This window comes from Culex pipiens, chromosome 2, assembly GCF_016801865.2.
Source record: "Culex pipiens pallens isolate TS chromosome 2, TS_CPP_V2, whole genome shotgun sequence".
NCBI lineage: Eukaryota > Metazoa > Arthropoda > Insecta > Diptera > Culicidae > Culex > Culex pipiens.
Genome location: NC_068938.1, coordinates 167,076,295 through 167,102,510, shown reverse-complemented (window position 1 = coordinate 167,102,510; position 26,216 = coordinate 167,076,295). Strand labels below are relative to the sequence as shown.

The 26,216-nt window shown below is 34.7% G+C and overlaps 2 protein-coding genes across 11 annotated transcripts in view; both read right to left on the bottom strand.

Moving 5' to 3' along the window:
• The window catches only part of LOC120421730 (alpha-catulin), a 309,434-nt gene that overhangs the window by 112,042 nt on the left and 171,176 nt on the right, over nt 1–26,216 (bottom strand). The gene's annotated exons all lie outside the window — the stretch shown is intronic.
• LOC120421732 (cytochrome c oxidase subunit NDUFA4-like) lies at nt 22,450–22,954 on the bottom strand. Its single transcript, XM_039584994.2, has 3 exons — nt 22,838–22,954; nt 22,626–22,772; nt 22,450–22,556 (listed from the first exon to the last, which is right to left on the bottom strand). The coding sequence occupies exons 1-3, from the start codon at nt 22,937–22,939 to the stop codon at nt 22,458–22,460; spliced, it is 348 nt and encodes a 115-aa protein (XP_039440928.2). The 5' UTR covers nt 22,940–22,954; the 3' UTR covers nt 22,450–22,457.

Below are 26,216 nucleotides of genomic sequence, written 5' to 3'. Positions count from 1 at the left end.
TAATATGTGGAAATTTTTGAAAAGCAATAGAAAGATATTTTAAAAATTCATCAATATTTTAAAACTTTCTGCATTAATTTAAAATATTTTTAATAATCATTAAAGCTGTAAGAATGTGTTCTCAATTTGAAGTTAATGCCCTTTGGATAAAATATAGAATCGAAAAATGTAAAAACCAAGTACGAACCAAATTGAAAACTGTCCTGAAAAATTGAAATGTAAAACATACAAAAATTCAATAACACATATGAAAATTACAGAAAATGTTGCAAAAATTTTATAAAAAAGGAATTAAAACATTTTTTTAAATTTAACCGTTAGGTCGATGTATTTTTTTTTTCAAAATTATTGTCCCTCGGGGTGTAAAAAATATAAAAAAATTAAATAACAAACCATAGACATAGTCTCAACATTTGACTGAAAAAAGTGTTTTTTTTTAAATGAATTTTACACTAGTTTAGTTCTTTTGCAATCATTGAAATGGCACTTCAATTTTCGTTCAAATTTTTAGGTTTTTTGTAAGAAAAAAACAATTCCCCAATTCTTTGAACCAATTTTGGAAGGGGGGAGAGGGTAATAAAAATTTTAAAAATATTTGTACCAGCCTTATTATTAACAAAAAATATATTTTATGTCGAAACAAGAATAAATATCAAAAAAATATCATACAAAAAAAAAACACTGGAAAATTTTTAGCTACATAAACTAGAAGAACTGATACAAATAAAAACGATAGTAAAAATATCAATTAAAGGTACAACAAAGTAAAACAGAATGCAATAGGTATGCAATTACCAATCTCATTTAAATTTGTGTCCTTCAGCTTAACTAAATGTCAAAAATTTTAGACATTAAAGATTAAAAATGCTCAGTTGGTTATTACAATTAGTTTGCTAGTCTAAAGTTATCCAAAATTTCAATAAATTAATGGTATGATCAGTTTTCCTTAGATTTTACCTCAATACATTATCTGCCGTCTCAAAAATCTAAACTTGTGTAATGCGTTAAGGCTCGGAAAGGTATCAGTCCCGGTAGGCCATTTGGCTGCCATATTTGTTTTAGAAATAAACATTCTAATCTCGATGCAGTATGCATCATTGTTTAGAATAGAATTAACTTAGCATATAATATTCCACAGTAACATCCTTATCTTCCATGATTTAATAAACATCAAAATCTCCTTCAATGTTACTCATTTGCCGTCAAAGTGATAAATTCCAGCTTACAGATTTCCACCGAATCCATTTGCTGTTACCTGTGCAAAATCCTTCACCGAAAACTCGTTTCCACCACCAAATCCTCAAAAGCTTCCACCATAATCCTATTGAAAAAAAAATGAACACAACCGCAGTACATTTCCAACCAGAGAGCTTTTTCTATACGAAGCAGTCAGTACATTGGCAGCTGCCCCATTAACAGCATCCATCTGGCTTTGGCCTCTCAACTCGTTCGCACACCAATTTCCACCTTTCAAATGTTGGTAGATTTTGCCTTCGAGGGCCCTCATATGAGCCAAATTCCGAAATCCACACTGGGTTTTACCTGGTTAGATTTGAGAGCATCTTTTTTGCTTCTTTTGCTTGAGAGTGGGAAAAGGCTTTTCATTTGCACCTTCCAGTAGGTTTGGTGCTGTACACGAAAATGAATTCACCTTTATTCTACCAATGAAATGGCAGGGAACAGTTGCTCACTTGCTAGGTTTGCACGGAATAGTTTAAATTGGTTGTTTTTTTTTAACTGTTTATCTAACAAATGAATTGACAAACATTAATTTTTGTTGATTAATTTCAAACTCTCAAAAAGATAAAACATAATTCATCTTACCAAACTTCCTTATCTTTCCGTGTGACTGCTTCTGCACTATTCTACGTCTCGCCCTCCGAACAAATTCATCTTCATTGAGTTGAGCTTCCCATTCAACCCCTCGCCGGTTCGAAAATCCTGCCCCCCAAACAAGGAGGCTCTCTGCATTCAAATCGAGTGTGTCTAGTGAAAAAATAGGTATGTACAACCAGGAAAAGTGCAAATGCGCGTGAAAACTTTCCCAGCTCCAGACTGAATGGAAGGGAGGGGAAAGTTGGAGGAGGGACGGGATCCATTTTTGTCCCTAGAGAGAGCAGAAAAGCAAAAAACGAATTGGGTCAATGTCTGCACTCAATAGTTCTATTTAGTTTTGGTTTGCTAAAGCCCGACGGCCGTCGCCCCGGAGGCTGAAACGCACAAGGGCTCATTCTGCGATATATGTGTTATATCTATATATGGGAAAATGTGCCTTGCTTTGAAAAGGGAGGAAAATTGCTGTGAAAACCCCGATGTGGAACTGCACAGATTAAAAGAATCATAAAGGTGGAAATTAATCAATTTATTGCTTGTTTTTGGGGTTTCTACAAGGATCTCTTCTAATCCATTAAGTAATATATTACTTAACCCAGAGTAATAAATACATAAGTGATATTACTCAAATAATGATAAACGGCAAACCTATCTAATTTAGGCATTTATAAATCCAAGAAAGATAATAAAAGGATCGAAAATATTTGAAATGAATTTAAGGGTAGAACAAAATTGGAGAAATGAAAAATGTAATGAAAAAATCAAAATGAAGAAATTGACAGTAACAAGAAACGGTGCCAAAGAAAATCTATACAATAACTTGCATTATTGAATAATTGATAAGGCTGGTACGATTTATTTAAAGTTTTTGTATTTTGCCAAACTTGAGCGAAATTGGTTGAGATTTACCCATTGATACCCGAGCCTGAAGTTGGTGAAAAAAATGTTTACCATTAGTTTTTTTTAAAACGCTAATAACTTTTCAGGATTGAGTTTTACTGCTTTGATATGTTTTACAAAGTTGTAGAGAATAAAATTTCCAATTAGAAAATACTTTTATGAATATTTGGACGGAAGTAGCGCACCGTGAAGACCAAACAATAAGAAAATTAGATTTTTCATAAATTTTTCCCATTTTTCCTATACAAACATCACCTTTGAGTATCAATGGGTTAATGTTGACCGATTTTGCTCATATTTGGCCCAGAGTCCTAAAATAGCTCGAGGAACAATATTCAGCTTGCGGAGCGAGGTTTTGAAAAAAAGTCCCTTATTCTGGGCACCCTAATGGACAATAGAATGATACTAAATGGCTTATATGGTAAAAAAGAAAGCTCCCACAGTGTTTTTTCCTATTGAAAAAAAATGTCATAAAACTGAACGATTTTTTAAAATTACACATATCAATTACAAGTGACATTGCAAGTATTTTTTTTAAATTTAATTCCATTTTTTTTATGAGTTAATCATTAATTCACAATTACGTTTTTCTGATAACCTAACACAGCTTTTTAGTTCCTTTCAAATATGATTTGAACTATAGTTCATGTTGATGTAATGGAATATTCTAACAATGGATTTGGTAAGTAAGTATTATTACACACAAATTACAATTAAAATAACAGGCCAAATTACAAGCGAAACTAATAAAAGTTTAAAATTGGTAAATTTACAATTAAAACTTAATATTAAATAACAAGAGAAATTACAAATTGAATTCCTAGAAATACCTCAGTAAGGAAGGTAATATTACAAGAAAGGAAAAGAAAAAAAAATAAAGATTTAATTTTAATGTACTGTCATCACGGGTGCCATAGGTTTAAGCAGGGTTGCCAGGTTGCCAGATAAATTTGGGGATGCCAGATTTTTTAAATGTCATCCAATAACAGATTTTGTCAGATTTGTCAGTTTATGCCCATTTCAAGAACTTTTGATTTAAATTAACGTTTTTAATTGAAAATCCAATAAAAATATACTGTGTTTTTAAAAAAAATTAAGAAATTTAAATTTTTTGACGTTATAAAATCATTTAAACCATCTGAATTCTAAAATTTCTTAAATTAATTCATATCTTCCTCCCCCTTCACCATTCAGAATAGTGAAATTTTTTTTGTCAGATTTTTCAAGATTGTTACTCGTAACTTTTCCAGATTTTTAAAATTTTGACCTGGTAACCCTGGGTTTGACGATAAAATGAAAATTACCAATGATAGAGAATTGTCAAATAAAAAGTAAAATTTAATGTAAAAATTAATGCAACAAGAAATGTAACATGTATTCAGTGTAAAGTAACATTTAAAATAGAATGTAAAATCAAATGTAAAATTAAAAGTTAAATCAAATTTAAAATTAAATGTTATATTAAATATAATATTAAATGTAAAATTGAATGTAAAATTAAATGTTGCATAATTTAAAAATTAAATGTAAAATTAAATGTAAAAACGAAATGAAGTTGACTTTATAGCTGTCGGCCATCATTGCTAGTACCAACCACTAGTGTCTTCCTTTTTATCTACAAGGACTTTGCCGCCCTGGGCTCCAAAGTGTATGAAAGTATGGCACGGAGCGACGGCGCCGAATACCCATATTTACACAAGGAATTAAATGTAAAATAAAATGTAAAATAAAATGTTAAATTTAATGTAAAATTAAAAGTATATTTAAGTGTACAATTAAATGTTAAATAAAATGTAAAATTAACTGTAAAATTAAATATTGAATTGAATGTAAAATTAAATGTAAAATTAAGGTAAAATTAACTGTCAAAATAAATGTAAAATTAAATGTGAATCAAATGTGAAATTAAATGTAAAATTAAATGTAAAATTAAATGTAAAATTAAATGTAAAATTAAATGTAAAATTAAATATAAAATTAAATTTAAAATTAAATGTAAAATTAAATGTAAAACTAAATGTAAAATTAAATCTTATATTAATTGTGAAATAAAATGTAAAATAAAATTTTAAATGAATTGTAAAATTTTATGTAGAATTAAATTTTAAATTTATTGTAACATTCTATGTAAAATTCCGTGTAAAATTAGTTAAGAATTATATAATTTAGAAGGAATGTTTGTTATGTCAATGTGCAAAAATGTTCCAGTGAAAAAATTGTAATTGTTTATAAAATGTTGAAATTTTTTTAATTGAATTTTCATCCATGGGAGTCTTTGAATAAAGTGGTGGTTGGGGGTTTGGAAATAAAAATTTCAATAACCAGTTCAAACACAAGGAAAATTACCAACAAATTACAAGCTTAATCACATTAATTGATACAGTTCAATTTACATGAAAATAAACCAAGGCCCCAATTACAAGTAGATATTCTCCTCTTGTCTTTGCACCTTTCAACCCGTGACGAAAGTGAGAATGAGTGAGCGGGGCTGCAATGCAATTGAAATAGTTGTATTGTTCGGTGGGCTCCCCCTCCTCCCCCTTCTCTGAACCGGCAGAAAAACAGTGCACCGAGATAAATTCATCCGCAAGAATAGATTGAAAAATAAAACAAATTTTCATTAAACAAACTTTGTGCGCGCGTGTGTTTGTGCAATCGTTTGGCATTTCAAAGTGCATTGTTCCGGGGGCTGATGCAGCGCTCAAATTTTCCTCCGCTGGTTTCGTTGAAAAGTTTCCCTTTCAATTGGGGCGGGAATTGTTTGGGGGGAATTAAAAAAATATATTTACGATTTTCAGTTGCTGAACATTTTTCCTCGGTGCCACAACCGTTCAGTGAGATGGGGTGGAAATAAGCCTGAAGCTATTTCCTTGCCGCTGCGCACTAATTATCTTAAATTTTCCAATTGGTGGCTTGCATTTGAGTGTTGTGCGTGGAAAATTATTTTGTTTTTGGAAAAATCATTGTTATATTTTGTCAGAAAGTCATTTCTCTTCTAAGCAACTGCATCAAATTTACGACCAATCACTGGCACAGCTTCCAAAGATTCGTTTCAAAATACGATGTACCGATCGTAAATCCAGTCTACAACAATACCGAGCTGCTGCTGTTGGGCTGGGAAAATCTTTCTCGACTTAGTACCTTGCCTGTTAGTAGTAAAGTTGGGTTGGGCCAAAGTTTTGTGGTTTGGCGATAAAATAAAATGTAAACAGCCACCCCCAAAAGGGTTTATGATTTTGGCACCTTTTGGATGTTGGCTTTTTTGGTGAAAGTGAGGGAAATTTCATTGGTGGTGAGAACGAGTAAGGGATAATAAATTAAGGAATGATATTACGCGTGGGTGGAGCGAAATTGCCTGCAGAGATTTCCCTTTGTGATGGTGTGGTGCTGAAGACAGCAGTAAGTAATGCTAGTCTTTTAAAAAGAATGAAAAAGTTGTTCAAATTTGTTAAAAAAAAATGCTTAAAATCTCAAATAAATTAAAGACATGTCCAACAAATAGCAAAAACCATGTTTCTCAACACCACAAATCACTTAGTTTGTGCCTGATTTGTCCACAAAATTATGTTTTTACCCATGTCCATCAGGATCGTTGACCAGTTTTTCGTCCCTTCCACAGCTGGTTGCCACCACCTGCCACGGAACGGATGTTCAACATGCAAATTTCCGATTCATTTTTGTGCTTGTTATCCAGGGCTAAAAACAAGCCCGGAGGAAAAATGTGGAGCTTTTTCGGACGATTCCTTATAATGGGCATTTGTTGCACTTAATTTATGCACGCCAAGCTAATTGAAGGCGAAAACATGGCATTTCCATGGGCCCAGCCACTGCAGGACGAAGCCAAATTTAGGGACAGCTTTTGGTTGGGCTTGTCGTTGGTCAGAACCCAAAACTACAAGTGGCTGGTCAGCTTTTCTGTAAAAATGTCGGCAAGAGGCGCAATCATTGTGCATTGTTGAGCAAAAAAGTTAAGGAGAGCAGCTGTTTGTGGAATAGGGTTTTCAGACTTTTCCGGAAATATTTTTCTCGAAATATCTATTGTCACTAAATTATAGATATTTATTTGTAATTACACTGATGTGGAATTCTTTCTAAATCTCTTGTTCAACCCTATTACACCCAAAAACACACTTTTTAATCCATCGCCCAAAACAACACTTTCCACGAAACGTGCAGCACGATGCCAGCCCAGAGTACACTACTTACTGTTCGTGCCAGTTGTTGGCTTTTCTCGTCCAACACCCCGGAAAACTATTCGTGGAGCATAAAGTGCTTTCCATCCTCGGCTTTCCTCCCACCCCCTTTCACTGACTTTGTTGAAAATAGTTGGAAAATGCAGAACAGTACCCACCGACTGTACTGAGACGGAGAAAAATAGTTTCTCAATGGCATTTCCTGGGCAAAACAATAAGGCTTCCTTCCTTCTGTAACCAGGGGGAGCCCTTAAGCCCCCGTTCCACAGTCAGCCCATCAGCGAGTGCAGCTGAGCCCCTTAACAGCATTACACACCAACAATAAGGCACACACACGAGACCACCCACACACACTAGAGCGTGTAGAATGTACACCGGAGCCAAACTGAAATTGAAACTAAGTTTGTTTTAATTAAATTTTAGATTTATAATCAGTACCACCCCCCCAGGTTCGCCTTCGGAACAGTGCCAAGGAAAAACTTTTATTTCCAGAAAACTCTTCCCGAAAAAAACATGCAAAGTGTCCCACCCCTAGCTCGTTAAGGTGAATTGACACTCGCCACCAGGTAATAGTGCTTTCGTGACTGTCCATGTTTTGCAATTGGTGGGGAAAGGAATTTGCATTTTTAAGTGAACACTGGGAAAGTTTTTGCCTCTCGTCCCTCCCTCAATCCCCTGCATAAAGTCACAGAATTGTTTCTATATTTTTATTTTATGGTGACAAAACACGGTATCTGGATGGGAAAGTTGCGCTGAGGGGAAATCTTGGTGGCGACATGGTAATGTCATCACCCTTGGAAAATGTTTGATTAATTGCGGTCAAGGTAGTGCGCAAATCGAGCGCGTGGTAAATTTTTCGTGAAGTTTGGAGTTTGTGAATTTTAAATTGAGTGATGTTCGAATTACATTATTGTTTGTTGTGTTAAAATAGGCACAATCATGCGCTTGTGCATTTTGTTCAATATTGAATCAAGGTCATCAATTTGTGCAGCTTCAATGTCTCACCTTTTGTTCTTCATAGAGCTCCAAATTAAATTTAAATCCTTAATCATTCAACAAAACTGTAAAAACTCCGTGCCATTTTTCTACTCCCATAGGAATGTAGTTCCGATCAGATCGCCCTATCCTGATTAAGCCTGCAATTGCAACATGTTGCGAGAGGGAACTTTTATCAGAAGCCATTTTGTCACTTTTATAACCCAAGACTTCGGCAATCAATTTCAATCAAATTTTTGGACAACGCACAGAATGGTCTGCTAAACAGTAAGTTTTTTTATTGTTAACATTTCGTATTTTGGTTTTAGTTTATTCAGTGTAAACTATAAAAAAAAATATTTCGAAACATCGAAAAGCGACTACGAATTTATAATGATATGTTTGCTCTCTTCACAAAATATAATATAAAATCACTCAAAAATTGTGCTTTAGAAAAGCTACACGAAAAAAACAAAAATTGAGCTTTTATGAGTTATTCCAGGCTCTGCCAAAATAAACAGAAAAAAATCTGTTAATATTTATACTTTTTGTCAAGAAACGTTTGGTTGCTGGTCAAATATTGAGGGATTTTTTTTTCGAAGGGTCGTTTAAGAAAAAAAATATACTCATCATCAATTTTTTGTTTTTAGTTTTCAAGAGACGTTGTTGTTCAAGGGATCCTACAAAAAAAAAAAAATAAAAAAAAAAAATAGAAAAGATAATTTCAATGTGTTCAATATGTAGGTAACAATCATTTCATAAGTTTTTTTTAAAGAATTTTTTTCTAAAAAAAAAACGAAACTATTGGCACTACGCCCCCCGGGGCATGGCCTTCCTCTAACGTGGGATTTCTGCTCCAGCGCCTCTGACGAGACAGGAGAAACCGGGACCGACGTTTTACTTCACCATCCGATAGAAGCTCAGTGGATAAGGCGGGAATCGAACCCGCGTCTCATAGCATCATCGGGATCGGCAGCCGAAGCCGCTACCCCTGCGCCACGAGACCCACACGAATTTTTTTCTGCGAAAGTTAATTTGCCGTGAAATTTTCAGCAGGTTTGCAAATTTTTAGGGATGGTGACAAGAATTAAAATGAAAATTTACAATTTCATCATTTATTAAATTTTGGTCACTACTAAATAAAAATTATACAGACTTTGAGTTTATATAGGGGAAGGTGGGGCAAGACGACCATATGGGGCAAGAGGAACAATCGCTCGTACGGCCGTAATTTTTTCAATTTTGATTATTTCCAGTATGAGGAAATGTTGCTGGCAATGCAATAAGCTGATTCTACTACCACATAACCGCCAAAACGACGTAAACGCCACGGAGCATAAGATTTAATGAAGTTTTTTTACAAACCTTTATTTTCTTATAATATTTGGAAAGTACAAAATAAGACTTTGGGTTCGTTTTAAGGCTCATTTTATCAAAATGCAATTTTTCCTAGATCAGTAGTGTCCCTATCAATGACTTGCACCTATTATAAAGTATGATTTAACTTTTGGTTATATTTGTTGAGAGCTTTTAAAAAAATATGTTCAGGTGGGGCAAGTGTACCATATGGATTTTTAGTATGGAAAAAATACGAATTGCTGCAACAAAATATTTTATTGGAAAATAAATACAAAAACGTACTTAATAACTGATAAACAATTGTTTAAAAAAATGTCCATACAAAATATAGTGATATTATGAAAATTTCCTTTTTTTCATCTAAGTAATAATCTTTTTCGTAAAAACGATCAAATTTTAAGTAAAATAATATTCTTTAATCTAAAAATGAAAGAAACATTTCAAATACATCCTAATCTGATGTATCTAAGTGATAACAGTTCAATTGTCAGCAAATTAACATGTTTTTTCATGCTTTGTTCCTCTTGCCCCAACGGGTTGTTCGTCTTGCCCCACTAGTTGAGTAGAACACACGGAAAATAAAAAAAATTAAAATCATTTTTTTGCATTAAAAAACAGGAATTTTTGAAAACTTGTTCTATCAAAGTCTTAGTCAAGACCTGGAAATAAGATGATTATTATAAAATCCGACAGATTTTTAACGTTTTTAATGAGTTACAACGATCATTTCCTTAGCTTGTTACACTTGCCCCACTTTCCCCTACAGAGATTTGCATGCTTTGCTGAAACATTTAAATAAAGAGTATTGAAAATAAATATCTCATCAAAAACCAAAAACATTTCATTTCCGTAAACATAAAGATATTTCTACTGATATCATGAAAAAAACTAATAGCAAACAATGAAAAAAACTTGTATTGTTTAAGTTACACTTCTTAACTCGAACTCAAAAATGAAATTTTGATGATTTTTCTCGTCTACTCGAAAATAATATTTTTGCAATTCCGCTGTGAAATTGTCAACTTTTCCTGATCTTCTGGAGAAACGAAACGTCCTACTTTTCCCTACCAAAATTAACAGAATGGAAAATTAATATCTTTCAATACCAGTGCTGAAAAGTTGAACTTTTCAACACTAGTATCGAAAAGTAACATTTTTCAATATTTTTTTTTGTTTTGAACGGTAAATTTACTTAACACATGGATAATTGACATTAAATTGCATTCAAAAAGCGTTTTTCGGAATTGCAAAAAAAGTTGATTTTTTCAGCACTCGTCGTATTTATCTCCTTTTTGCATCTTGTTGCATAAACTTCTCCTTCAGAACGAGATTCACAATGATTCCACGTCAAACCAGATCAAAAGTGCTCCGATTTGGCTCAAATTATGTATTGGAGGTCTTTGGTTATCATAATTAGATCCGCTTATTTGTTTGGAGATTAAGGTGGTCCTATACGCAATAGGGTGCTCCAGAAATTGAGTTTTTTTTGCGATTTTGGCAAAAAAAAAAACATTTAAAACAACATATATCTGGTATGGCTTTACCTATTTTTGATCCCCACGTTCGAAAGAAAGGTGATGAGTAATTCTCGCTGAAAGTGGACCACTATTTACACAAGGTGCTCAAAAATCAAAAGCAATGTACTTTTCCAATAGCCCTCACCAAGTTATGAACGAAACCATATTTGGTTGGTTAAATTTGTCCTCACCGCGGCGCCACGAAGCTAAAACATTTTTTTAAATTGGTATTTTTGTGACTTAGACGCGTCCACAAAATTGCTCATAACTTTGCAAAAATTCAACAAACCCTTGATGTTTAGGAGTGTTTTGGAAAGGAAATGAGCAGAGCTTTCAAATGCACTTGTCAGAAAAATACCGTTCCATACATTTTTTAGCCACAAAACACCAATGTATTTTTAAAAGTCATTTTTGAAGGCCGGCGCCCCGCTTTATCGAAAAACTGACAAATCCATTCGAAAGCTGAGACGATTTCACATAAAGGACCAATAAATCTAAGGTGTATGTTGCTCCTATCTTTTTTAATCTAATTTTGATTCTGCGAGCGCAGCGCTCCGTTCGCTTTTCGGGCACCCAAAATGGTGCAATTTGCTTGCCCCATTTTAAGGTTTTGTCATAAAATATAGATGCTCACTTTTTAAATGATAGTTTATTGTCCAAGGATCAAAATGCACTTTCGATAATTGACCAATATTTATATTTTTGGGTTCTTCCAGACAATTTAATGTCGAAAAATTGTTTTTTTTTTTTTTTTTTTTTTTGTAATATGCTCATTTACATTTGGGTGGACTTTTTTTTCAGAATATAGCATGTAGGAAATTTCACCACGAACATTTTTCTCCGAAAGAAAACGTAATTTCGATACTCCAGTGCCAAGATATTTTAGTTTTAGTAAGAAAAAAAAGTGCCAATTTTACAAATTTCTCAGAATTAACAAGCACGGCATATTATTTAAATGCGGCATATGTTATGGAGGCCAGAGTATAGTTTCTTATAGTTATTTTGGTCGCTGAATTCGGATCTAGAATCAAATTTTAGATAAACAGTGAACAGTGATATTTTAGCCACGCTCAAATATTATTTGCGTGTATTCCCCATAGCCACCCATAGCGACAGCCGAAGCCGCTGACCACCGCGCCAGAAGTCGAAAAAAACAATCCATAAAAAAAAATCCATGAGAAAATTATCAGTTAAAGGTGAGGGAAAGATGAAATATGACCGAATTCACTAGCAATTAAAATTACAGCATATTACCGCAAATAACTTTTGGGAGTGGCTCCAAATTTAACAGTTAATCTGAAATTTGATTCCAGATCCAAATTAAGCAACCAAAATAACTATAAGAAAACATACTCTGGCCTCCAAAACTTATGCCGCATGTAAATAATAGGCCGTGCTTTTTTCTATCACTAAAACTAAAATATCTTGGCACTGGAGTATCCAAATTACGTTTTCTTTTAGAGAAAAATGTTCGTGGTGAAATTTCCTACATGCTAAATTCATTAGTTCTACTGAAAAAAACGTCCACTAAATTTTAAGTGAGCATTTTTCAAAAAAAAAGGAAAAAAAACAAATTTTCGACATTAAATTGCCTGGAAGAACCCAAAAACAAAAATATTGGTCAATTATCGAAAGTGCATTTTGATCCTTGGACAATAAACTATCATTTAAAAAGTGAGCACCTATATTTTATGACAAAACCTTAAAATGGGGCAAGCAAATTGCACCATTTTGGGTGCCCGAAATGCGAAAAATGTTTTAGCTTCGTGGCGCCGCGGTGAGGACAAATTTAACCAACCAAACATGGTTTCGTTCATAACTTGGTGGGGGCTATTGGAAAAGTACATTGCTTTTGATTTTGAGCACCTTGTGTAAATAGTGGTCCACTTTCAGCGAGAATTACTCTGATATTGAAAAAAAAAAAAAGAAAACTATAGGATCTCGGCAGGGGTGTAATAAGCAGCTCTAAGAAAAAACTGTGATTTCTCAACCAGACCGGCATTTCTATAAAAGATTTTTGTTAGATGTTCTAAAACATCCATTATCCATCATCCATGTGAAAAAAGTCTTGAAAACCCTCAACATAACAGATTGCTAAAAACATTATTGATTCATGCATAAACAACCATTCGGAGAACTATGCACCACAACAACGGAGCAAAATGCACCGGGTTAAGGCAGTTTTCACTAATCACCACTACAGTCATCCCACATATTCGGAACACCCACAAATTCGGAACACTTTTGTGATAATTTGTCAATAGCATGCCAAATGAATCTTTTCTGGCGACCCTTCTATTTTTAGGACCTTTATTTGGACATTCTCTTGCTATTTCACTAGCAAAAGGAGTTCTTTTTGAATAAAAAAATGCATTTCGAGACTGTTTTGTTCAGAGCTGCAAAACACTGCCTCCAAATTGTCTGTTCCATGATTGTGGGATGTTATTGTGCCTCCCACAATTGTGGAACACCTGAATTTAACAGATATTTTCACAAAAAAAGTTATCAGACCATTTATAAAACATTATTAAGCTTGAGTTTCATTGGTTCCAGTGTGTGAAGTCATTATTTTGTAGAAAATTTGTACTCCTGGAGAGAATCAAAGTTTGTTTACATCCGTAAGAAAAAAGTGTTCCGAATTTGTGGATTTCAAGGGTCAAAGTTTTTCTTCAAAAACTTGATATAAAAGTTAAAATTTGCAGTTGTTCGATACAGCATTTGAAAGATCGCAAGAAAAGCTTTCAAATGAAGGTAAAAGCGAATCATTGGGTTCAATTATCGATTTTCTATGATTTTTTGAACATTGGTCGATCTGTAAACTGTTCCGAATATGAGGGATGACTGTATATGACACCGCTGCAAATGAGTAGGTATCACAGCGGTGCATCTTGACCCGACTACGCTGCCGCTCGAATCTAGTCCGTCCCATATGTAAAAAGTGAGTGCTGCGATAACGCCATGAGAAGCTCGAAAAATGTTTCACCATTTTTTACATTTTTAATCAACAATTTTTAAATATTTTTTTCAACAATTTTTTCAATATTAGTTTAAATATTACCACTACTCCAATTTTGACTTGAAAAAGTTAAAATTTATAGGTTAATTTGGTAAATTTTCGTGCTGGGACTGACCTGACTTTATTTGTCCATCAATAAAGGCAAGTCTGTCAGGTTATCAAGGTAGGCTTAAACATTTACAACAGAAATTTACCTGTCAAATGTTGGTTTGTTTTGGTAGTTTTTGAAGCATTTTTTATTAAATTTATAAAAGTATGTTTGTTTCAGGTTAATCTAAGTTTTAGTATTATTCCTGAGTATGAAACTTTAACCGGCGATGAGACAGTCAATTTCTTTTGCTGCAGAGAGAGGAGATATTTGAATACACGTCTCAGCATATGGACCATTGAATTGACCGCAATCTGCGTTGGAAATGGAACCTCATCCAGACCCAGGACCATGAGTTTTCATTCAATAAGGAACAGAACTGTCTTTTTAAAAATAATAGTTACAATGGTATGTAGTTTCTTATTTGACCGTGGTTGTCCCTTGCATGAGGAAAAAAGGCAGAATACGCAGGGGTGTGCTTATGGGTAGATTTGAGTAGATGACATCTACTTAGCTGTTTGCTTAAATTAATTTATTTTTTAAGGAAAAATATTCAAGTTAAACGATATTTTTGACCATAAAAGGGCTTGCACCAAGTTTCACCAATTTCTTGGCTCAATTTTGAAGCGCCCTTTTCTTTTTTTCAAGTCATATGCACTCTTTCTGGAAAGTCAACCAAACATTTCAGTGTTCCAAGGTAGTGCTGTCGCAGTCAGTCACAAAGTCGCCAAGTCGAGGAGCGATATTTTTTAAATTAAGTTTGTCTGAAGGCGCCCCTAGGATTAAAAAAATTGTATTAAAATTCTCAATATGAAAATTTGACTGGAGGCGCCCCTACGACTTAAAAAATTGTATTAAAATTCTCAATATGAAAATTTGACTGGAGGCGCCCCTACGACTTAAAAAATTGTATTGATATTCTCAATATGAAATTTGACTGGAGGCACCCCTACGACTTAAAAAAATGTATTGAAATTCTCAATATGAAAATTTGACTGGAGGCGCCCCTACGACTTAAAAAATTGTATTGATATTCTGAATATGAAAATTTGACTGGAGGCGCCCCTACGACTTAAAAAATTGTATTAAAATTCTCAATATGAAAATTTGACTGGAGGCGCCCCTACGACTTAAAAAATTGTATTGAAATTCTCAATATGAAAATTTGACTGGAGGCGCCCCTACGACTTAAAAAATTGTATTGATATTCTGAATATGAAAATTTGACTGGAGGCACCCCTACGACTTAAAAAATTGTATTGATATTCTCAATATGAAAATTTGGCTGGAGGCGCCCCTACGACTTAAAAAATTGTATTGATATTCTGAATATGAAAATTTGACTGGAGGCGCCCTTATGGCTGAAAAAAATTGAACAGGGGTGTGCTTATGGGTAGATTTGAGTATGCATCGCTTTGTCAACATGTTTCCAACAGATGACTTGTGTAGGCTGACTTACTCTTTGTATCCTCTAACAGAGGATGATTTTTGGCGGGTAGAGTTTTTCGGAACATTTACCCCGAAGCTTTGAAAAAAAGAATACTTTTGAAATCAGTACCATTAATATTAATTTTTTTATTGCTGTTTTATTTTTTGATGAAAGAGATCTTCGCTTCTGGTTAAGGTTTTTTTCGAAGTGATAGGGACTCAAAATAAATCGCTCTATGTGGCAACTTTATTCTAGTAGAGGACTTTACTAAGTGATTTCGTTTACTTTATAGATCGAGAACTGATATGGGAAATGAAACATAGTTTGATTTTAATTAAGTCATACAGTGTACAATGTACACGGTGTGATTATTTAGAGTTCTCCTAGATAAATAAGGTAGGTCTGATATTTTGCACCTTGTAAGAAAGTCTATTTCCCGAAATTTTGAGGGGTAAATTGAAATATAATATTTAGCCCCAAGTGCAACTTCTTCTAAGAATCTCAGAATTTTATAACGATCTTATCAGATTTTTCTTTGGAAAGTCACTGAAAATTGATTGAAACAATATGCTTATTATATTTTTTAAGCACTTTGGCTACTGAATCGTAAAAAAGATATACGTCGCATCTCGCGGCGTCCGAGACACCATTTGATTATGCTGGGATCGATTTTTCGAAAAAATGCCAAACTTTTAAGGTCTGTACCGAGCTCCGGGGTGCCCCAAAAATCAATGTTATATATACCAAAAGATGTGCAAGAATCGGGCCTACACGCCAATGATGTTGAAAATAAGCGCTTCAGTGGCCAAAGTGCCTTAAAAATCACATTTAAAAAAAAAAAAATCTTTTTACGGGTTAAATCCCATTTAAAATTCAAATGCAAAGCACCAGCTCCTGTTACATCCAATCAAGCTCATATTTGGAATTTGAGCTCAGTATGACCACCGGAACAAACCTCTGAATGTCCGCCAAAATGTAATTTTTGTTACATCCTAATACATATACATAATCCATGCAAATTGCACATATTCTTCTAAATTATCTAATTTGATTCCACTTTGTATAACCTAGACTTTATCAATTAGATCTCTAAGAACAATTTTCGGAACAAGTTCTCATAATAAAATATCAGTATTTGTTCGTTACTAGCTGAGATATGCAAATTTCGCTTAGTTACACAATAGGAAGCGTTAACTGAGACATTTTGAATGCTCATATTTATTTTTTTTAAAGAAATTAAATAAAATGTTGATATCAATTTTTTGTCTCAATAAAGCAATGCCGTTAAAAGTAACGATAATTGCACATAATATAATTTCATAATTTTCTTAACTTTTTGGCACATTTTTTTAAATTTTCAAAAAAATAGTAATGAAAAACTTAATTTTATTTTATTCATTTCGATTTATTGTTCTTATAACCATTCAGTTCGCCTGAAAATTTCATATCAAAGTATAAATATTTCAAAAAATATTAGTTTCTGAAGCTTTCACAACTGGGATCTTGTTTATTCGTTGAGCAACAAAAATTACGATATTATGAAATGAAAATTAACTATTATAATTCTGGTTAGTTTTTTAAACAAAAATTGTTGTTATATCATTTGAAACTTAGGTATCCTGTTCTGCCAAGATCAAATTATGTTTTTTTACGGTTTTGTTTACCATGGCCAAATTGGATGAAAATTGAAAAAAATATCAATTGATGTCTCAGAGAGGGTCATTCCAAATAAAAAAAATTGGCAAATTTGTTGAAAAGTGTTAACAGTTTAATATCAAGAAAAAAAACTTGAGCTAACAAGGGCGTAAGAGATTTAATATGAACTGAACTACTTTTATTGCTATGAAAATTCTTTTAGACGAAATCATTTATTAAGCTGAATCATTAAAAAAAACTACTTCGTATTATGTAGAAGGTGATTTTATGAAAATGATATTTCAAGTGAAAAAGTTGATATTTAAGGTGAATTCAATGCTTATCTATTTATTCATGAGCTCAAAGAAGTAAGATTTGTTCAAGAAAAAAAATTTGCCAACAAATCCATATTTTCTTCATTATTTTTTATTTTCATTTCAACGTCGTCTCAATATTATTCTTTATCATATTCTCTCAAACTGTTCACAGAGCCATAATGTATAGCAATGTTATGGTTTTGAAGCATGGATTCATTTTACTCGCCGTCAAAAGACTGTGATTGGAAAAATATCACTGCAAAAAAAATACTAGTAAATTTAGAAACAGTCTATAGATTTAGAATATCAATATATTTTCTTGAAAATGTTTTTGCAAGCAGTTTAGGCATTAATTGACCCTCGCACTTAATTTGATCATTTAAGTTGCTATTTTATACAATTTTGTTAAAGAATATTAACCAGAACCAATATAAGAACAATTTTGGATAAATTTAAAATTTACCGTTTCCCGGGAATTTTGTAACCCTGGGAAATTGGACGCTTTAGGTAATACTAAATCGCATCAGATTATTCTATTGAGAGCTAGTCAATCTGTTTTCTCCGATTTGATTGCAAAGATAAAGTTCAAAAGCCATACACTGAAATAAAAAAAAAAGTACGAAATTCCTTTATTTTAAGAATTCTGCCTCCTTTCCTTATTAAGTAATTGTGTTTTTCGGATAACTGAATAAGGATTTTTTTATATGTTATTTTCAAGTTGGGACCATCCATAAACCACGTGGACACTTTTTTGGGAATCTGTTACCTCCACCACCCTCCCCCCTCCCCTTGTGGACAATTGTCCATACAAAAAAAAAACTTGTTTGTATGGATCGTGGACAGTCACCATACCCTCCTAAAGTGACCACGTGGTTTATGGATGGTCCCGTTCAAGTCATTCAAGGCATGTTCATGACAAATTTGATAAATATGAATGTACGTGTTTCTATCAATTTCATGTGATTTTTCCATAGAAATATACATTGAAATCGATAAAAAATATTCACTTTTATCTTAGATTTGTTCTCCGAAACTTACCGTGGATCTGGATACCCTGTTAATATATAATTCTGACTTCTGGATTGAATACGCGAGAGTCAGTTTTTATTATCAATTCCAAAATGGATAAAATTTAATTATGTGTAGATAGAGTTATCTTTTATGATAGGTGCGACCTTAAAAATTTTAAATAACTAAAAGATTCTATTGTTTCATTGCAATGGGTTGCGTTTTTCCACGCTGCAGACAAAACATTTTTATTTGTCCACGTTGGGGGATGGGCATTTTCATTATCGAGTAGGACGGGACAAAGAAAGGGTTTACGACTAGGTTTAGAGTCAATTTTATGAATTTTCAAAAATAATGTGTAGTTTGTGTATGTTAAGGGCAAAAGTCACTGTTTGTCTGTTTTGATCTTATATTTGAAGTTTACTAAATAATGTTTTCAAACCTATAGGTTCTTGAAATCTTTGACACTTTCAAGCAAGTGTTTAGCCAAGCGAATTACCTTACTAACCGTTAAAGAATTTTTGAAATTCTTTTTATTATGTTTTCCTAAAATAAATTCGCGGGAAGGTGCGTACATTTTTGAATGAAAAAAAAAAATCAAAAACATAAAATAACTTTTATTTCTGATAATGCGGAATCGACGTAACACCTTATAATCTAGCCCTCTTAAACCTTGCGGTTTCGGCAACGGATTCACAGGCGTGTATCGTTCTTTTTGCGACAAGACTTTTTTTAATTTCTAATAATATTGATTCAAAATCACAGAAAAAAAATATCAGCAGAAATCGTACCAAAACTAAAATTTATGCAAAAATAGTAATCTTTAATCCCAAAAATTAAACTTAAGTTATATATGTACTGAGCAGTTCTCTAGGATTTCGGTCATTCGATTTTTTTGTATTTTTTAATCCGACTGAAACTTTTTTGGTGCCTTCGGTATGCCCAAAGAAGCCATTTTGCATCATTAGTTTGTCCATATAATTTTCCATACAAATTTGGCAGCTGTCCATACAAAAATGATGCATAAAAATTCAAAAATCTGTATCTTTTGAAGGAATTTTTTGATCGATTTGGTGTCTTCGGCAAAGTTGTAGGTATGGATAAGGACTACACTGGAAAAAAATGATACACGATAAAAACAATTTGGTGATTTTTTTTTTAACTTTTTATCACTAAGACTTGATTTGCAAAAAAACACTATTTTTAATTTTTTTTATTTTTTGATATGTTTTAAAGGACATAAAATGCCAACTTTTCAGAAATTTCCAGGTTGTGCAAAAAATTATTGACCGAGTTATGAATTTTTTAATCAATACTGATTTTTTCAAAAAATCGAAATTTTGGTCGCAAAAATTTTACAACTTTATTTTTCGATGTAAAATTGAATTTGCAATCAAAAAGTTCTTAAGTGAAATTTTGATAAAATGCACCGTTTTCAAGTTATAGGCATTTTTATGTAACTTTTTTCAAAATAGTCGCAGTTTTTCATTTTTTTAAATAAGTGCACATGTTTGCCCACTTTTGAAAAAAAATATTTTTGAAAAGCTGAGAAAATTCTCTATATTTTGCTTCTTCGAACTTTGTTGATACGACCTTTAGTTGCTGAGATATTGCAATGCAAAGGTTAAAAAACAGGAAAATTGATGTTTTCTAAGTCTCACCCAAACAGCCCAACATTTTTCAATGTCGATATCTCAGCAACTAATGGTCCGATTTTCAATGTCAAAATATGAAACATTTGTGAAATTTTCCGATCTTTTCGAAAACAATATTTTCAAAATTTTCAAATCAAGACTAACATTTTAAAAGGGCATAATAATGAATGTTTGGCCCTTTTGAAATGTTAGTCTTGATTTGAAAATTTTGAAAATATTGTTTTCGAAAAGATCGGAAAATTTCACAAATGTTTCATATTTTGACATTGAAAATCGGACCATTAGTTGCTGAGATATCGACATTGAAAAATGTTGGGCTGTTTGGGTGAGACTTAGAAAACATCAATTTTCCTGTTTTTTAACCTTTGCATTGCAATATCTCAGCAACTAAAGGTCGTATCAACAAAGTCCGAAGAAGCAAAATATAAAGAATTTTCTCAGCTTTTCAAAAATATTTTTTTCAAAAGTGGGCAAACATGTGCACTAATTTAAAAAAAAATTAAAACTGCGACTATTTCGAAAAAAGTTACATAAAAATGGCTATAACTTGAAAACGGCGCACTTTATCAAAATTTCACTAAAGTACTTTTTGATTGCAAATTCAATATTACATCAAAAAATAAAGTTGAAAAATTTTTGCGACCAAAATTTCGATTTTTTTTTAAAAAATCAGTATTGATTAAAAAAATCATAACTCGGTCAATGATTTTTTGCACAACCTGAAAATTTCTGAAAAGTTGGCATTTTATGTCCTCTAAAACATATCAAAAAATAAAAAAAATTAAAAATAGTGTTTTTTTGCAAATCAAGTTTTAGTGATAAAAAGTTAAATAAAAAAATCACCAAATTTTTTTTACCGTGTATCATTTTTTTCAAGTGTAGTCCGTATCCATACCTACAACTTTGCCGAAGACACCAAATCGATCAAAAAATTCCTTCAAAAGATACAGATTTTTGAATTTTCATACATCATTTTTGTATGGACAGCTGCCAAATTTGTATGGAAAATTATATGGACAAACTAATTATGCAAAATGGCTTCTTTGGGCATACCAAAAAAGTTTTAGTCGGATTAAAAAATACAAAAATTGAAATTGAAGAAAAAAGACCGATTTCGTAGAGAATTGCTCTACTACTTTGTTAAAATAGGTAAATTTACCATATTTTTTTTTTAATTTTTAATTTAATCTACGCTTTGTTTATTAACCATCAAGAACCATGTGTATGTTTAGGTACTTTAGGATTTTGTTTTATTTTTAAGTTTAAAAATACGTTTCCACTATAAGCGCCTCACATATCAGTTAGTGACTGTCAGCGCCCTAAAAATCATATATGCACTGTAGGCGCCCTCAGCCAAATGCGCATCTACCTAGCTCAAGCCCATCAAACACACCCCTGAGAATACGTATCGAGTACAACGCTTCAAAATATATAAAAAATAATTAAATATCAACAACTTAAGTATTGTTTTAAGTTAAACAGGCTCTATGAGACATAGTCTGCGGCTTATTTAAAAAAATACACATTTATTTGATCGATTTGTGAGCCATTTCTAACCAAGAACTGACTTGCCTTTATTTTGCATATGGGACAGCACACAAGTCATTTTTATTTTGGAATTTCTAGAACAAACATGACTTTTTTATTAAATAGGCTTGAAGTAGATGTTAAAACAAGACTTTTGTCGGGTTTATCTCAAAATCGACAAATATACATATGGGACGGACTTGCTTCGAGCGGCAGTACGCTCATTGCTGAAAATTTAATGAAAAATATGTGTTTTATTGTTTTCGGGCTCATATCCCTTATAATATCAGTAAAGACTTTTCACTTTGCCCAATGATCATATTTAAAGTCCACTGATAATAAGATGAAAACACAATTAGTAAATCAAGCTGTTTTTATACTACGATACTCAAATTTTGACAGCATTGTTATGCAGCATCGAATCAAAAGTACCATGCTTCTCCATCCAAACAATTTCGCAAAAATAAAATTCCTGGAGACGCATGGTGCTTCAAGTTCAATTTATGTATCGAGTTCAGGTACTCCAGAATAATGAGTGTAATGTATAATTTTGTTTTGGATCCTATTCTATTGTTCAATTTTTTAAAATAGATTTCAATTTTTTTGGTTCTGAGTGTGGGCGGATCATCGCTCTTGCATACATCCACAAATTGCATGCAATATGCACAAGCAGCGAACCGCACTCATTCTCCTTACAAACGTTGGATAAAATCCATTCGGCCGTGTTAATATTTTTGAAAAAAAAAATTATAATAATAAAGTGCACGTGTTAGTATATGGAGAATTAAATCGATTCAGTCTAAAATATACCGGAGGAAAATTATTCTAGCTAAAAATGATCTCATCGGTGTTCTCAAGTTTAGTTTCCATTTCACAATAAAGAAGAAAATTGTAATTGCATTGAACAGTTTCGAATGTATTTTATTTAAAGTTCAGTACAGTAATGAAACTAGTTCTTGATTTCTTTGATTTACGCCAAAAAGAAAATCAAATTCTTCACATGTCCTAATCATCATCCGGTTGCGCAACCGGAATGACATCACCGTCCTTGAAAATTGGAGCCAAACAGGGACGCTTCGAGTAGTCGTAGGTTCCCGCCCAGAGCTGAAGCAAAAATAAAAGCAAAAGTCACAAAACAACCTAGAAAAGGTCAAACCTCTTCGAAAATCCTACCCGATAGCGCTTCTCCCGGTGATCGTTCCACGGTTCCGGGTTGCTGTTGTGGTTCCAAACGACATCCGGATTGTACAGGGAGGTGCGCACGATGTGGAACGACAGCCAGGCCATGTCCGCGGCGCACAGGGCGTAGATTGGCCACAGCTGGAATGGGGATTTGTGATGTTGCAACTGGGGATTTTTTAAGGATTGAAGATTATGCTTCTTACCAGTGGATTTTGAATCATTCCGCGAAGACCCCAGCCACGCATTTTTCGAGAGGGTTTGAGAGTTGGTTGTGTTCTGATTGAGAAAGTTGAGGAGAATGACATATTTTGCCAGAACCAGCTAATTCGGTTGCTTTGATTGTCTCTGTGTTGTCTTATTGGTACTGAGATAAATATTTATTTCGAAATTGTTAAAAGGATTTAATGTCCAAACAATTATGGGATATAAATTGAATCCAATATTTGAAAGTACAATAACTCAATCAACCTTATCTTCCAACGATTCTCCACACGATATCCCGAAATGAGCTAACCGCTCATGTGCATATTAATTACCCCTGAGCTGTCAGCGCCAGTCGTCGGGCTCCGAAAAATCCCGTTCCCAAAACCCCTTCCAGACCGGAGGCAAACCATGGCCAAATTAAATCCCTTGTCCAAATCGCTTTTGTCCTTTAGGTGGGTGGTGGTGGGAGGACGCCCCAGAGACAATCGTCGTATGTGTGCGGTCTCACCATGTCTGTCCACGGTCGTGTCCGTTTATGGGACGCGTCAACGGTTGGTTTTGCCTAATGGCACCACACGTTGCTGTACTCCGGCAATCGTAATCATGATTAATGAGAGTCCGTGTAAAGCTGGTGCCGGCGAGGCACGAATGGTTACCGTTTGGGGACAGGCACGCCACCTGTAGTGTGTGTTTTCGTTGTCTGGGAAAGGATTTGGAAAATGCACAGTGGAAAAGTTGAGTTGAGTTCAGGGTTCAGGTTCAGGTTCAGGTTCAGGTTCAGGTTCAGGTTCAGGTTCAGGTTCAGGTTCAGGTTCAGGTTCAGGTTCAGGTTCAGGTTCAGGTTCAGGTTCAGGTTCAGGTTCAGGTTCAGGTTCAGGTTCAGGTTCAGGTTCAGGTTCAGGTTCAGGTTCAGGTTCAGGTTCAGGTTCAGGTTCAGGTTCAGGTTCAGGTTCAGGTTCAGGTTCAGGTTCAGGTTCAGGTTCAGGTTCAGGTTCAGGTTCAGGTTCAGGTTCAGGTCAGAAGTCAGAAGTCAGAAGTCAGAAGTCAGAAGTCAGCAGTCAGAAGTCAGAAGTCAGAAGTCAGAAGTCAGAAGTCAGAAGTCAGAAGTCAGAAGTCAGAAGTCAGAAGTCAGAAGTCAGAAGTCAGAAGTCAGAAGTCAGAAGTCAGAAGTCAGAAGTCAGAAGTCAGAAGTCAGAAGTCAGAAGTCAGAAGTCAGAAGTCAGAAGTCAGAAGTCAGAAGTCAGAAGTCAGAAGTCAGAAGTCAGAAGTCAGAAGTCAGAAGTCAGAAGTCAGAAGTCAGAAGTCAGAAGTCAGAAGTCAGAAGTCAGAAGTCAGAAGTCAGAAGTCAGAAGTCAGAAGTCAGAAGTCAGAAGTCAGAAGTCAGAAGTCAGAAGTCAGAAGTCAGAAGTCAGAAGTCAGAAGTCAGAAGTCAGAAGTCAGAAGTCAGAAGTCAGAAGTCAGAAGTCAGAAGTCAGAAGTCAGAAGTCAGAAGTCAGAAGTCAGAAGTCAGAAGTCAGAAGTCAGCAGTCAGCAGTCAGCAGTCAGCAGTCAGCAGTCAGCAGTCAGCAGTCAGCAGTCAGCAGTCAGCAGTCAGCAGTCAGCAGTCAGCAGTCAGCAGTCAGCAGTCAGCAGTCAGCAGTCAGCAGTCAGCAGTCAGCAGTCAGCAGTCAGCAGTCAGCAGTCAGCAGTCAGCAGTCAGCAGTCAGCAGTCAGCAGTCAGCAGTCAGCAGTCAGCAGTCAGCAGTCAGCAGTCAGCAGTCAGCAGTCAGCAGTCAGAAGTCAGAAGTCAGAAGTCAGAAGGCAGAAGTCAGAAATCAGAAGACAGAAGTCAGAAGTCAGAAGTCAGAAGTCAGAGTCAGAAGTCAGAAGTCAGAAGTCAGAAGTCAGAAGTCAGAAGTCAGAAGTCAGAAGTCAGAAGTCAGAAGTCAGAAGTCAGAAGTCAGAAGTCAGAAGTCAGAAGTCAGAAGTCAGAAGTCAGAAGTCAGAAGTCAGAAGTCAGAAGTCAGAAGTCAGAAGTCAGAAGTCAGAAGTCAGAAGTCAGAAGTCAGAAGTCAGAAGTCAGAAGTCAGAAGTCAGAAGTCAGAAGTCAGAAGTCAGAAGTCAGAAGTCAGAAGTCAGAAGTCAGAAGTCAGAAGTCAGAAGTCAGAAGTCAGAAGTCAGAAGTCAGAAGTCAGAAGTCAGAAGTCAGAAGTCAGAAGTCAGAAGTCAGAAGTCAGAAGTCAGAAGTCAGAAGTCAGAAGTCAGAAGTCAGAAGTCAGAAGTCAGCAGTCAGCAGTCAGCAGTCAGCAGTCAGCAGTCAGCAGTCAGCAGTCAGCAGTCAGCAGTCAGCAGTCAGCAGTCAGCAGTCAGCAGTCAGCAGTCAGCAGTCAGCAGTCAGCAGTCAGCAGTCAGCAGTCAGCAGTCAGCAGTCAGCAGTCAGCAGTCAGCAGTCAGCAGTCAGAAGTCAGAAGTCAGAAGGCAGAAGTCAGAAATCAGAAGACAGAAGTCAGAAGTCAGAAGTCAGAAGTCAGAAGTCAGAAGTCAGAAGTCAGAAGTCAGAAGTCAGAAGTCAGAAGTCAGAAGTCAGAAGTCAGAAGTCAGAAGTCAGAAGTCAGAAGTCAGAAGTCAGAAGTCAGAAGTCAGAAGTCAGAAGTCAGAAGTCAGAAGTCAGAAGTCAGAAGTCAGAAGTCAGAAGTCAGAAGTCAGAAGTCAGAAGTCAGAAGTCAGAAGTCAGAAGTCAGAAGTCAGAAGTCAGAAGTCAGAAGTCAGAAGTCAGAAGTCAGAAGTCAGAAGTCAGAAGTCAGAAGTCAGAAGTCAGAAGTCAGAAGTCAGAAGTCAGAAGTCAGAAGTCAGAAGTCAGAAGTCAGAAGTCAGAAGTCAGAAGTCAGAAGTCAGCAGTCAGAAGTCAGAAGTCAGAAGTCAGAAGTCAGAAGTCAGAAGTCAGCAGTCAGCAGTCAGCAGTCAGCAGTCAGCAGTCAGCAGTCAGCAGTCAGCAGTCAGCAGTCAGCAGTCAGCAGTCAGCAGTCAGCAGTCAGCAGTCAGCAGTCAGCAGTCAGCAGTCAGCAGTCAGCAGTCAGCAGTCAGCAGTCAGCAGTCAGCAGTCAGCAGTCAGCAGTCAGCAGTCAGCAGTCAGCAGTCAGCAGTCAGCAGTCAGCAGTCAGCAGCCAGCAGTCAGCAGTCAGCAGTCAGAAGTCAGAAGTCAGAAGTCAGAAATCAGAAGACAGAAGTCAGAAGTCAGAAGTCAGAAGTCAGAAGTCAGAAGTCAGAAGTCAGAAGTCAGAAGTCAGAAGTCAGAAGTCAGAAGTCAGCAGTCAGAAGTCAGAAGTCAGAAGTCAGAAGTCAGAAGTCAGAAGTCAGAAGTCAGCAGTCAGAAGTCAGAAGTCAGAAGTCAGAAGTCAG

Excerpts from the sequence above, each read along its gene's own strand:
- LOC120421732 (XM_039584994.2), bottom strand. The coding sequence starts at position 22,939 with ATGTCATTCTCCTCAACTTTCTCAATCAGAACACAACCAACTCTCAAA. Across the intron at positions 22,773-22,837 it reads GAATGATTCAAAATCCACTG|CTGTGGCCAATCTACGCCCT; the intron begins GTAAGAAGCATA and ends TCCCCATTCCAG. Across the intron at positions 22,557-22,625 it reads ACCGGGAGAAGCGCTATCGG|CTCTGGGCGGGAACCTACGA; the intron begins GTAGGATTTTCG and ends TTTTTGCTTCAG.